The sequence below is a fragment of the Dipodomys merriami genome, unplaced genomic scaffold (assembly GCF_024711535.1).
Source record: "Dipodomys merriami isolate MVZ:Mamm:240054 unplaced genomic scaffold, mDipMer1.0.p SCAF_8, whole genome shotgun sequence".
Taxonomy (NCBI): domain Eukaryota; kingdom Metazoa; phylum Chordata; class Mammalia; order Rodentia; family Heteromyidae; genus Dipodomys; species Dipodomys merriami.
Window position 1 is genome coordinate 48,479,830 of NW_027206401.1, and position 12,562 is coordinate 48,492,391.

Sequence of the window (12,562 nt, forward strand, 5' to 3'; positions counted from 1 at the left end):
TTTTACGCTAGCCAAAAATCTGTTTTCTTGTTCATCTTTAATTACAATATGAATGTCTAAATTATGTAAGAAAATCAGTAGTGCATATCTTTGCAAAGGTATAACAGTTTCTTCTAAATGTATAGTATTCAAATTACATAAATATTAAACCAGACTGGGAATGTTGAGAGATTTTGGAATTAAATGTTATTTAAGATCGATAAGAGTATTCTCATAAGCTGGAACTTGTGATCTTTTTGCCTCATCCTCCCAAGATGTCTGGCCAATAACACCATTTTAAAAACTCTTTTAAAATATGTATTTAAAAATCATAAAATTCAAGATTAAATTTATCCCAGTTACATAAAAGTATTTTAGGGCTTCTGCTTGTTAAGCAGGTGCTCTTCCTGCTGAGCCATGCCTTCAGCTAAAAGCAGTTTTTTTTCCTGTAAATCTTCAGTGTACGTATCTCATGTTTTTTGGTTGAACCTCTATATTTCAAGTACAATTTCAAATTTAAGAACCTAAAGGTTAAGAAACATCATTATTCTCTAGTTTTACTGTATTTTTCAAAACTAACCTTTTCAGAATTGGCTAACCTTTATCACAAGTTTTGGAATAGAGTTTGTTGACCTGTAACTAAGCATCTGGTACAGTGGCTTTTGTGTCTTTGTTGAGTGTGGAAGTACTGTCCTTCTGGGACTCTTGAGGTTTACCTTTAAAATGTGTCCATTGTAAACTCTTCTTGACCTGAGAAGTAAAATGTAGTAACAGTTTTCTAATATTTTTTAAAAAATGAGAAATTTCTGCATCCACGAGTGCAGAGAATGAAATAAAGAATACTCACATAATGAATACTCACATAACGAAAATAAAGAATACTCACATAAAGCCTAATGCTTTAGCTGTGTTTTGTCTTGAACAAGCAATAAATTTAATTTCAAATCCAAGAGAAGTTTCTTGTACATGTTCTTTTCCTGTTTTCTGTTCTCATGCCCAGAAGCCACTTCTGTCCTGAGGTAATAATTATTATGAATGTTTTAAACAATTTTACCAACTGTGTTTGTGTCTATAAGATATGTATGCTATTCTTTGGCTAAGCTTCTGGAGCTATTTCAATATCATGGTAGCCAACATTCATTTCACATTATCTTCTTGCTTTACTCGTTAAGATGTACAGATTTAGTTACGAGTTTGCTTCATCCTAGTTTGTTTTATCCTAGTTAAATTTTTGCCAATTTACTCTGTGTAAAAATTGTTTCACTTATTTCAGTTGGGTTTTTCCACGATTACTAATGAGATTGGATGTAGTTCCAATGTATATTTACTTGTTTGTTTTTGTGATTTTTTTTTTTTCTTTGGTCTGGTCATGGGGCCTGAACTCTGGGCCTGGGCACTGTCCCTCAGCTCTTCAGCTCAAGGCTGGCGCTCTACCACTTGAGCCACAGCGCCACTTCTGGCTTTTTTCTTTTCTTGCTTATGTGGTGCTGAGGAATCGAACCCAGGGCCTCAGGCATGCAAGGCAAGCGCTCTACCACTGAGCCACCTTCCCAGCCCCATAATCTTAACTTTTGTAGTAGTCTTTTATTTGGTAGTCTTTTATTTCCCCCTAATTTTATTTGTTTATATTTTTATTTTGTGATTTAATTTCAAGTCTCTGAATTTCTTAGTTTTACTATATTGTCATCAATTTTTCTTTTGATTAGAGTAGGTATTAGTTCCTGTTTTGGGTTTGAATCCTTTTTAGTACTTTTTTTTTTTTTTTTTGGTGCCAGTGCTGGGGCTTGAATTCAGGGCCTATGCACTGTCCCTGAGACATTTTTGTTCAAGGCTAGTGCTCTACCATTTGAGCCACAACTCTACGTCTGGCTTTTTGGTAGTTAATTGTAGAGAGTGTGTCATGTGTCATGGATTTTCCTGCTCCTTCTGGCTTCCAACCACTATTCTCAGATCTCAGCTTCCTGAATAGCTAGGATTACAGATGTGAACCACTGGTCCTTTTCAGCTCTTCAGCTCAAGGTTAGCTCTCTACCACTTGAGCCACAGCGCTTATGTGGTGCTGAGCAATAGAACCCAAGGCCTCATGCATGCAAGGCAAGCACTCTACCACTGAGCCACCTTCCCAGCCCCCTTTTTAGTTTTATATGTGGTCCAAATCAGTGTTTATTATAATATAGTCATTATTGATACATAGAAGTATTTACTGTTAATCAAGTCAGACTTACCTGACTTCATTAAAAATGGTATTTTTGTGTCTTATTTAAGAAATTCAACCATAATTTGTTTAAAAAATTAGGTATATATCTCTCTTCCTAGGTTTGTAAGTACTCATTCAATGAGTATTTTTTGTGTGCATATTAACATATTCCATAATTTAAAGTCTAATATTAGGATGCATTTATAATTAAAAGCATTATATATCTAAAACGACTTAACTGTTATGAAGTCTTAATTGGTTTATTAGTTTAATTTATGTTGTCCTAACAAAATACCTGAGGCCAGGTTATTTATAAAGTAAGAAGCTTTGTTTGAATCAAAATTGTAGAGGACTGAAATAATAGTTAATATCATTTATATATGTCAAATTTTATTGTTTAAATGAATAAGATTAGTTTATTGCTTTTGGAGAATTCATATCAGTGCACTGGCCTCCAAACAAGGCCATTTTCACAATGGTTCTTTGGGATTTGGAGAGAATATAAAAGATATGTTTATTTTATTTTTTATTATTTTATTTATTATTTTGTCTATTTTATAATATATATGTATAAATATTGTTTAATAGGCATATATTGTATGTATTTGTTAGGTTATACATTTAGGTTGGTTAACTATCAAAACATTTGCCGAATGCTCATGGATAAGAATGCAAATATTAAAAAGTAATTGTTACAGGATTGTAAGCATCATAATAAAAGTATATAAGATGAAGTATTCTTCCCTACCCTGGGTGTAGTTGAGTTATTGAAGTATGGAATTGCATCAGAGAAAGTAACACAAACTATTGAAAATACTTCAGTAGTCTTGAAAGTCAGACCATTAGATTTAAAAAAAAATTTCTTGGGCCAGGTGCTGGTGGTTCACACCTGTAATCCTAGGTACTCAGGAGGCTGAGATCTAAGGAACACAGTTCAAAGCCATCTGGGACAGGAAAGTCTGTGAGATTCTTACCTCCAATAAACCACCAGAAAACCGGAAGTGGCACTGTGGCTCAAGTGGTAGAGTACAAGCCTTGAGCTGAAGAGCTGAGGGACAGCGCCTAGACCCAGAGTTCAAGCCTCATGACTGGAAAAAAAAATTCTTTAAAAAATACTATTATAAAGGTGATGTACAGAGGGGTTACAGTTAGGGGTTACATGTTAGGTAAATAGTACAATACTTAGGGGCTGGGAATGTGGCTTAGTGAGTAGAGTGCTTGCCTAACATACATGAAGCTCTGGGTTTGATTTCTCAGTACCACATACACAGAAAAAGCTGTAAATGATGCTGTGGCTCAAGTGCTAGAGTGCTAGCCTTGAGCAAAAGAAGTTCAGGGATAGCACCTAGGCCTGAGTTCAAACCCCAGGACTGGCAAAAAAAGAAAAAATAGAAAAAAATGATCTATATAACTGGGGTGAGGGGGGAAGTAGGAGAAAAATGAGGGGGGGTAACAAGTTTGACAAGAAATGTACTCACTACCTTATGTAACTGTAACCCCTCTGTACATCACCTTGACAATAAAATTAAAAAATAAAATACATTTCTTTTTGGACAGTGTCACCTCTTCCCTCACTCTTTCCTAGTTTTTCCTTCCCATCCCCACTCACAAGTTGTATATAGTTCATTTCCAACATAGTGTCTAGTAAGCCATATTTATTCACCCTTTGTCCCTCCCTTTCTGTGCCCCCTTTAAAATTAGATAGCTTTGTTTGCATATTTGGTATATAGTGAGGTGTAGTGCAGAGGAGGAAATGAAAATAGATTGATGAATAGGGGACCAGGTTAATTGAATAAGACATTTTAAGTTGACTGTTTTCTTGTGCTGGGTGTCAGGAGCCTTGCATAAGCTATGTAAGCACTCTACCACTGAGATCCATTTCCAGCCCTTTTACTTAGTTTTTAGTAGGTTGCTATTTAACGATTTTGTGTGGAGAATTCCAGTGACATTTTTTTCTCTGTGTTTTTGAACTTTGTCTACTGGGGCTTGAACACCATAGGGGCTTGAACACTTCACTAGTGCTCTTGCTTGGTTCTTTAACTCATAATTGGCATGTAGAATGCCCTTGAGCTATGCCTCCAGTTTGACATTTTGCTGGTTAATTGAAGTTGGAGTCTTGCAGACTTCTGCTTTGAATCTCAGTCCTTCAGGTCTCAGCCTCTTATGCAGCTAGGATTACAGGCATTAGCTAGAATGCTTGACATTATTATTATTCTTATTATTCTTATTCTTATTCTTATTCTTATTATTTTTTGGGTCTGGTCGTGGGGCCTGAACTCTGGGCCTGGGCACTGTCCCTCAGCTCTTCAGCTCAAGGCTAGCGCTCTACCACTTGAGCCACAGCGCCACTTCCGGCTTTTTTTGTTTTGCTTATGTGGTGCTGAGGAATCGAACCCAGGGCCTCAGGCATGTAAGGCAAGTGCTCTACCACTGAGCCACCTTCCCAGCCCCCCCCCCCTTTTTTTTTAGACAGGTTCTTAATATATATCCCAGGCTAGCCTCAAACTCCTACCTAATTCTTTTTTTCATATGTAATTATGTTTATAACAAGTAAACATTACTTCACAGATCCTTTAACAAGCAGTATTTCATCCTTGAGAAAACAGTTCTTTTAACTATTAACAAACATGGAAAGCATACTGGAATATATAAGATTTTTAAACTTGCCGGGCGCTGGTGGCTCACGCCTGTAATCCTAGCTACTCAGGAGGCTGAGATCTGAGGATCGCGGTTCAAAGCCAGCCCGGGCAGGAGAGACCGTGAGACTCCTATCTCCAATAAACCACCAGAAAACCAGAAGTGGCGCTGTAGCTCAAGTGGTAGAGCGCTCGCCTTGAGCTGAAGAGCTGAGGGACAGCGCTCAGGCCCAGAGTTCAAGCCCCACGACCGACCAAAAAAAAAAAAAAAAAAAAAAAAAAAAGATTTTTAAACTTCAGCAATACATAGTAATTTAACCAGTACATCCACATTTGTAAAATTAGGAGTGTATTTCTAATAGGTCCAACCTAGTGCCTAAGCCTTCTGAATGTGGGGTTACATATATATGTGTGAAATGGTCCCCAGCTTTAAGTGTTTTGTGTATGTATCAGGCCTTGAACTCTGAGCCTCTCACTCTCACATATTTTCTTGCTCACGGATGGTGCTTTGTCACTTGAGCTAGGCTTCCAGTCTGACACTTGTTAGTTAATTGGAAATGGGGACTCATGGACTTCACTGCCTGGGTTGGCTTTCAGCCTCAGTCCTCCAGATCTCAGCCTTCTGAGTAGTTAGAATTACACGTGTGAGTACCACTGCCTGGCTGCTGATAGTACTTTGAAGTGAAGGAAAACTGAAAACAAGTAGTCTAGTTAATCAGCAGTGATTGTTTCCTGTAGTATGTTCTCAGTGATTCATCACCTATCTATCCATGCTTCCTTTATTTATAGGCATTCTGGATGTGAATGTGAACTTGCTTTTAATTTGTTCTTGTTTTGCGAATTGATATATTTAAAGTGGAAAGTATGTAGGAGAGAATTTAGGCTACTTACAAATCTTTTTAGCAGCTTTTTAAAAAATATTTTAATAAACATATTTGTTGTTTGAACTATAATATGATGTGAGGAGGTTCTGTTCTCATCTGTTTAGAGCCCAATGCCTCCTGTACTTTAATGAGCATCTCTTTCTCCAAGATTTAGGAAGTTTTCTGCTATTCTCCAAGATTTAGGAAGTTTTCTGCTATTAATTTTTATAAAGTTACTGCTTTATATATCATAAAACTACCATTATATATACATATATAAACACACATGGTAGATATATACATATATATATATATATGTAATGCTTTAACTCAGTTGTGTCTTTTCATCAACTTCATACTAGTGTCTCATACTGTTATAAGCACTTGTAAGTTAAAATAGCTCCATCAGTCTAGTTATTAGTGGTGACACTTGACAATTCCAGGGATTCTGTTTATTTAAACTACTATATTTAGTATGGCAGGCTTTATACTTTGTGCTGACAAAATAGTTGTTAATGTTGAAGTCTTAAAAGTTGTCTTTTTAATTTAGGCTCAGCCAGTTGGAGATTGTGATTTTAATGTTCGCCTACAGTGTATAGAACGGGAAATTATAAATCCTCGACATGAAAAAATGAAGACTGGGCTCATCGATAAAACACAGGAACCATTTAGTGTGAGAAATAAGCCATTTTTTGACATCTGTATTTCAAGAAAGGTAACATTTTTTGTTCTCTATTTCATATATCATAACTCAGTTTAGAAGAATACGAATGGCCTTTGGCTCCTCACTGATCTTGCTTACTGGAAATGACTGGAATTGGATGTAGCACTATTTTTTACCAAACATGTATGATTCCGAGTATTATCTTCTTCAGTAACATTTTTAGTGTGGACATGTAAAATAGATTGCTTCTTTTTTTCTTACTGGTTTGTTTCATAGCCATTGGTTTGTATTCTATTTTTAAGAAGACTGTAGACAGTATAAGTAAATTCACAGTGAAATAGGTTTTTAGACTTGTTCCTGCTTTTTCCTGAAAACAGTGTTTGTTTTATATTTTTATGAAAAATATTTCTGATACATATCAGTGTGTGCACACAGGATTTTCTTTTTTCTTTTTCTTTTTTCTTCTTGCTGGTTCTGGACTTGAACTCTAGGTCTAGGCACTATCGCTGAGCTTCTTTTTCTCAAGGTGTGTGCTGTAGTGCTTTGAGCCACAGCACTACTTCTGGCTTTTTCTGAGTAGTAGTTAATTGGGGTTAAGAGTCTCATGAGGACTTTCCTACCTGTGCTAGCTTCTAACAGCAATCCTCAGATCTTAGGTTCCTGTGTAGCTAGGATTATAGGCATGAACATCCGGCACCCAAAAAGGTTTTCTTATTTTTGCTGTTTTAGCACTCTTAAATGAATCATACCAAATATTCTAGGATTGACTTTTTTCACATAAAAATAAAACTTGAAGATATTTCCATGTGCAGTTAGAGATTGCCACATTATTTTTTAATTGTTGAATGATGTTGATGGTGAAGATGTACCATATGTTATCACTGCTGGGATTTTTGGATTGCTTCTAGTATTAGTTATTACTAATTCTCTTCCAGGGAACATCTTTGCTTATATGTTGGGTATTTCTTCCTGGTAAGTTAGGAGTTTTGGTGTAAGGACTTTTGGATAGTTTTAGTAACAACTGCCAAGTTCCCTTCCACATTAAGCCCTTCCATCTCCAGTGGACAAGAGAGTTTCGTTCCTCAGACTATACTGTTTTCTTTTCCCTCCTGGCCTGTGCAGACAAAGTAAGGTGCTTTGTTGTGGAGATGAGTAAGCTTCTAAAACAGTGACTGTGCTGTTTTTATTTTTGTTTTTGTTTTTTCTGCTTCTTACTGGCTTTGAGATCTTTTCAAAGGTACTTGAAACTTTTCTTAACAAAGTTTATTCACGTACAGTTCGGAGTTACAAATCTAGGCTTACTCTGTTAACTTAGTGTAACATTGCATCAAACCAAGAGACTGAGATTTTGAGGATAGTGGTTTGAAGCCAGCCTAGGCAGAGAAATCTGAGACTCCAAAAAGCCAGACTGGAAGTAAGTGGTAGAGCACTACCTGAGAAAACTAGCCAAGCAAATTTGAAGCCCTGAGAACAAATCCTAGTACCACCTATGAAAAAAAGAAGCATCTAAAGCCACCTAAATACACAAAAATAGAGCATCAAGCAAACAAGATAATATTAAGAAATAATATAAACAAGCATTTTCGAGATGAAGGGCTTTCTAAGCAAGACAGAAAACTCAGAACATAGGGAAAATATATTTCCAAATTTAACAGTATAAAAATGGAACTTTTTATGGAAAACACTACATAGAAAAGTAATTGTGGGGGGCTGGGAAGGTGGCTCAGTGGTAGAGTGCTTGCTTTGCATGCATGAAGCCCTGGGTTCGATTCTTCAGCACCCCATAAGCAAAAAAGAAAAAAGCTGGAAGTGGCGCTGTGGCTCAAGTGGTAGAGTGCTAGCCTTGAGCTGAAGAGCTGAGGGACAGCGCCCAGGCCCAGAGTTTAGGCCCCACGACTGCCCCCCCCCCCAAAAAAAGAAAAGTAATTGTATAACAATCAATAACAATAATTACAAATCCATAAAAAACAACAATTAGCACTTATTGGAAGCAGACCAAGGTAATTACTTTGTGACTTTATCAGTTGTTGTATTCTGGACATTTTATAGAAGTGACTACCTTTTTTCATGAAACCAGCCTTGTACTTTCAAGCACAAACTATAACATGCTATTGATGTCAAGGCATGTATCAATACTTCCTTAAATACTTCATTATATGGTTCTACAATACTTTGTTTTTCCATTTGCTTGATGGAAGTTTGGGTTGTTTCCATTCTCCAGTGATTATGGATAATGCTTTTATAAACATTTGTGTGCAAATTACTGTGTGAACATCTGTGCAACTTTTCTTTTTTGAAATGATGATTTAATTATATTTATATTCACAGAATGGATATGTTGACAGTACTGTTATTATCTTATAGTTTTTGGTAAAAGTGTGTTGGTATACTGTGTTTATAGTATTTTTTTCAAAAGTGTTTGTAATCACTTATATTTTTGTTCTCATGGCTCATTTTCTACCTATATCTTCATATATCTCTAGATTTGTATTTCTTTAGATATTACCTAACTAAAAATATAGGTAGTGTATTTCTTTGTGTTATCTGTTTCATTTGCACTTTGTGGCTGCAAGTTTTTAATGAATAATACCTCATTGTTAGTTAGTATTATATTATAAACTTGGAATCCTGGATGTCTTCTTTCAATTTTTATTTATACTATTTTCTTATCCTTAAGTTAGATATTTATCTTGTTTTTTTCATTCTAAGCTTCATATTTGTTCTAGTTTATATATAATTACCTTTTAATGTTTTTGTAAGGGGTAGGTTTTCTTTTCTCATAATTTCCTCAGTCATTTCATTTGAGGCTAATGTTTTTATAATTTTCTCAAGAGCACTTCCTGGTAGCAGTGGTTTCTAATGTCTTGAATATTTGAAAATGTTGTTAGCTGTATTTTTGAAAGGTCATTTGGATGGGTTTTAAATGACTTTCACACTTAACCTGTATTAGTAAACTCTTAGTATTTAATGATGTGAAACAGTAAAATTCCATCAGACTTTGTTTTTTCTCCCATTTTAGTTAAAAGCTCCCCTTTTGCCTCTTTGCTTGGAAGTTTATTTCTTCATCTTTAGAGTTCAGCAAAGTATCACTGTCTTGGAATTGACTGTCTCTGATCAGTTTTTTCTATCACTTTCATTTCTTGAGTATTTTCTTCTTTTCTCAGTACTGAGGTTTGAACTCAGAGTTTTACAGAAAGTTTGCTAGTAAGACCATCTGTTGCTTTAGCAACACATTCAGCCTTAGAGTTTGCTTTTAAAATAACTGTGATGTTATATTGCTTGGTTATCCTCTTTAGGCATTCTCACTATATGTTGTCTTCCATCTTAGAGCACTTGAGATTTTCTGACTTCTGTAGGTTTTGGTGGATCTGGTGCTAGTGTATGGGCCCTATTTTATGAAGCAATGCTCTAAATTTAATATTGTAAAACTCTTTCATAGTTACATTTCATTTTATGAGTCTTTTATTGTTTAAAATGCATTTCTTGCTTATGAAGCTTAGCTTACACTGTAGGAGTCATTGGGTTTGTTGACTCAATTTAATGAAGAATTGAATGAAAGGACACAAGAAGATATGTTAAGAAGTTGAATGCTTTATTACAGGAGCAAAACTAGCAGAAAGCGACAGTAACAGGCTCCTCTGAAGAGTTTTACCAGATAGATCATGAGGCAGGAAGAGTGGAAGTAGAGGCCAAGTTTATTTCAAAGTAAGAGTAAGATGCCAGGGGAAACTGAGGAAAAACTTACTATCTATTGGTACTTTGGCCTAAATCCCCATCCTGGACTCCAAACTGAGAGGGCCGCCTTATGCCATTTAAGGTACCATCCACCTGTTTCACAGGCAAGCAGGAAAAGGTAGAGGAGGCTGCAGATTTCTTGAAGTAAGAGAGTGGGAAGCAGAGCCCAGAAATTGGTATCCCCAATGTAGGCTCCAGAAGTCCCTTTCTTATAGTCCTTTTGGCAAGTCTCTTCTTCTCTGGCATCTGGTTGAGTCATGTGTCCTTCACCCCAAAGAGAGGGGGATGGGTGCCTGTTCTCTGCATGGGTCTGCTCCAGAGTTGTCAAGGTCTTTGCTTGCTTGCTTGCTTTTTTTTTTTTTTTTGGTTGTTTGTTGTGGGACCTGAACTCTGGAACCTGGGTGCTGTCCCTCAGCTCTGCAGTTCAAGGCAGGCGCTCTATCACTTGAGCCACAGCACCAGTTCCAGTTTTCTGGTGGTTTTTTGGAGATAATCTCATGGCCTTCCTGCCTGGGGTTGGCTTTGAGCCACGATCCTCAGATCTCAGCCTCCTGAGTACCTAGGATTACAGGCTTGAGCCACCAGCACCCAGCTAAGATCTTTGCTTTCTTGGAGCCATTAACTTGATTTTTTTCCAGGGTGGGTTATCTGGTGTAATAGGCTCCACCAGTAATCTCTGCTTTTCCAAGATCTTTTGGAAGAGTAGATGCAGGTTCTACGTTCCCCAGGTTTTCTAGAATCCTTGAGGAGGAGGATTGTTGGTTCCACTGGGTTGCTGACTTGCCTTAACCTACACATTACTTCTAAATCTCTCTCACCTATGCCTTTATTTCTGTGACTTTTTTCTCTCCGACTTTCCTCAATATTTTGTTTCCCTACTTTTTATCTTTTTTTTTTGTTGTTGTTGTTGCTTTTGGGTCCGGTCGTGGGACCTGAACTCTAGGCCTGGGCGCTGTCCCTCAGCTCTTCAGCTCAAGGCTAGTGCTCTACCACTTGAGCCACAGCGCCACTTCCGGCTTTTTTCTTTTTTGCTTATGTGGTGCTGAGGAATTGAACCCAGGGCTTCATGCATGCAAGCCAAGCGCTCTACCACTGATCCACCTTCCCAGACCTACTTTTTATCTTTTTTTTTTTTTTTTGGTCGGTCGTGGGGCTTGAACTTTTTATCTTTTTAAGTGGTATTTCTTCTTGAACCTTTTCGTTTCTGCTTTGTTGTTCTTTAAAGCAGTTTTATTATTTTTTTTAAAAAAGGTCATGATATTTGATAATTTTCATCCTTTCTATGGCAATAATTTTCTGTATTGTCTGTTAGTATTGTACTTTCTACCTCTTTTCATTTGATAGATGAAATGTAATATTTTTGTACTGTCAGTTCCCTTAATGATACTCATCTTAAATAAATTAGATTTCCCATGGTTAGTTACTTGAAGGAAGTCCCTATGGGAAGTTTGAGAAGTTAGGAAGTGATGCTTTAGACCATAACAACCAATGCTTCACTTTTATCACATCAGACTTGTTACTGGTGGTATGGCTTTTCTGTGTGGTGTTTTTAAAGAAGAATGATAAATTGGTTGCTATAGCATCAGCCTAAGAACTGGAATACTTTGGTGCTCTGCTTTTTCACTTGGGTATTTACACTGTTTCAGGCAGTGTGTGTGTGTGTGTGTGTGTGTGTGTGTGTGTGTGTGTGTGTGTGTGTGTGTGTGTGTGTGTGTGTGTGTTCTGGAGTGTGTGTGTGTGTGTGTGTGAGTGTGTGTGTGTGTGTGTGTGTGTGTGTGTGTGAGTTCTGGAGCTTGAACTCTGGGCCTGGGCATGTCCCTGAGCTTCTCTGTGCTCAAGACTAGCTCTCTATCCCTTGAGCCACAGTACCATTTCCAGCTTTTTCTGAGTAGTTTGTTAGAGGTAAGGATCTCATGAACTTTTCTGCCCGAGCTGACTTTGAACCTGTGATCCTTGGATTCGGCCTCTTAAGTAGCTAGGATTACAGGCATGAACCACTGGTTCCTTGCAATTCAGTCTTTTTTATACTTTTTTTTTTTTTTCATTAGTATGACTTAGACTACTTCACATTTGTAAAGTGATAATTCCGAAAAGAGTAATTTCTTAATGTCCTGTTGTTAGTCCTCCTGCAAAGAATCAATTGTGTGTATAGCTATGATCCAGTCAAATAATTTTCAAGGGATCAAACCTTCAATGATTTTAATACGTTTTTCTTGAAAAAGAAACCTCTAAGAAGTGACTCTATGGCTCAACTGGTAGAGTGCTCTCCTTGAGCTGAAGAGCTCAGGGACAGTGCGCGGGCCCAGAGTTCAAGCCCCATGACCACCACCAACAACAGAAAAAGAAGCCTCTGTTACCTGTCCCCATCTCCTAAGCTCAAATGAAAAAAATAAGTTTGAATAAAAATAAAAAGAAACATTGAATACTATCTTTTGTAAGCTCCTAGCAACAAGCCTTTTAACTTCTTTTTGTCTACTTAAAAAATGTA

The 12,562-nt window shown here is 37.0% G+C and overlaps 1 protein-coding gene across 2 annotated transcripts in view; it reads left to right on the forward strand.

Annotated features, from left to right (window-relative positions):
- Rngtt (RNA guanylyltransferase and 5'-phosphatase) overlaps positions 1–12,562 on the forward strand; it is a 245,683-nt gene that overhangs the window by 70,337 nt on the left and 162,784 nt on the right. For both annotated transcript variants that reach the window (XM_070010861.1, XM_070010862.1), the window contains exon 11: positions 6,226–6,390. In XM_070010861.1, the coding sequence (XP_069866962.1) occupies positions 6,226–6,390 (165 nt within the window). The remainder of the gene's footprint in view (positions 1–6,225; positions 6,391–12,562) is intronic.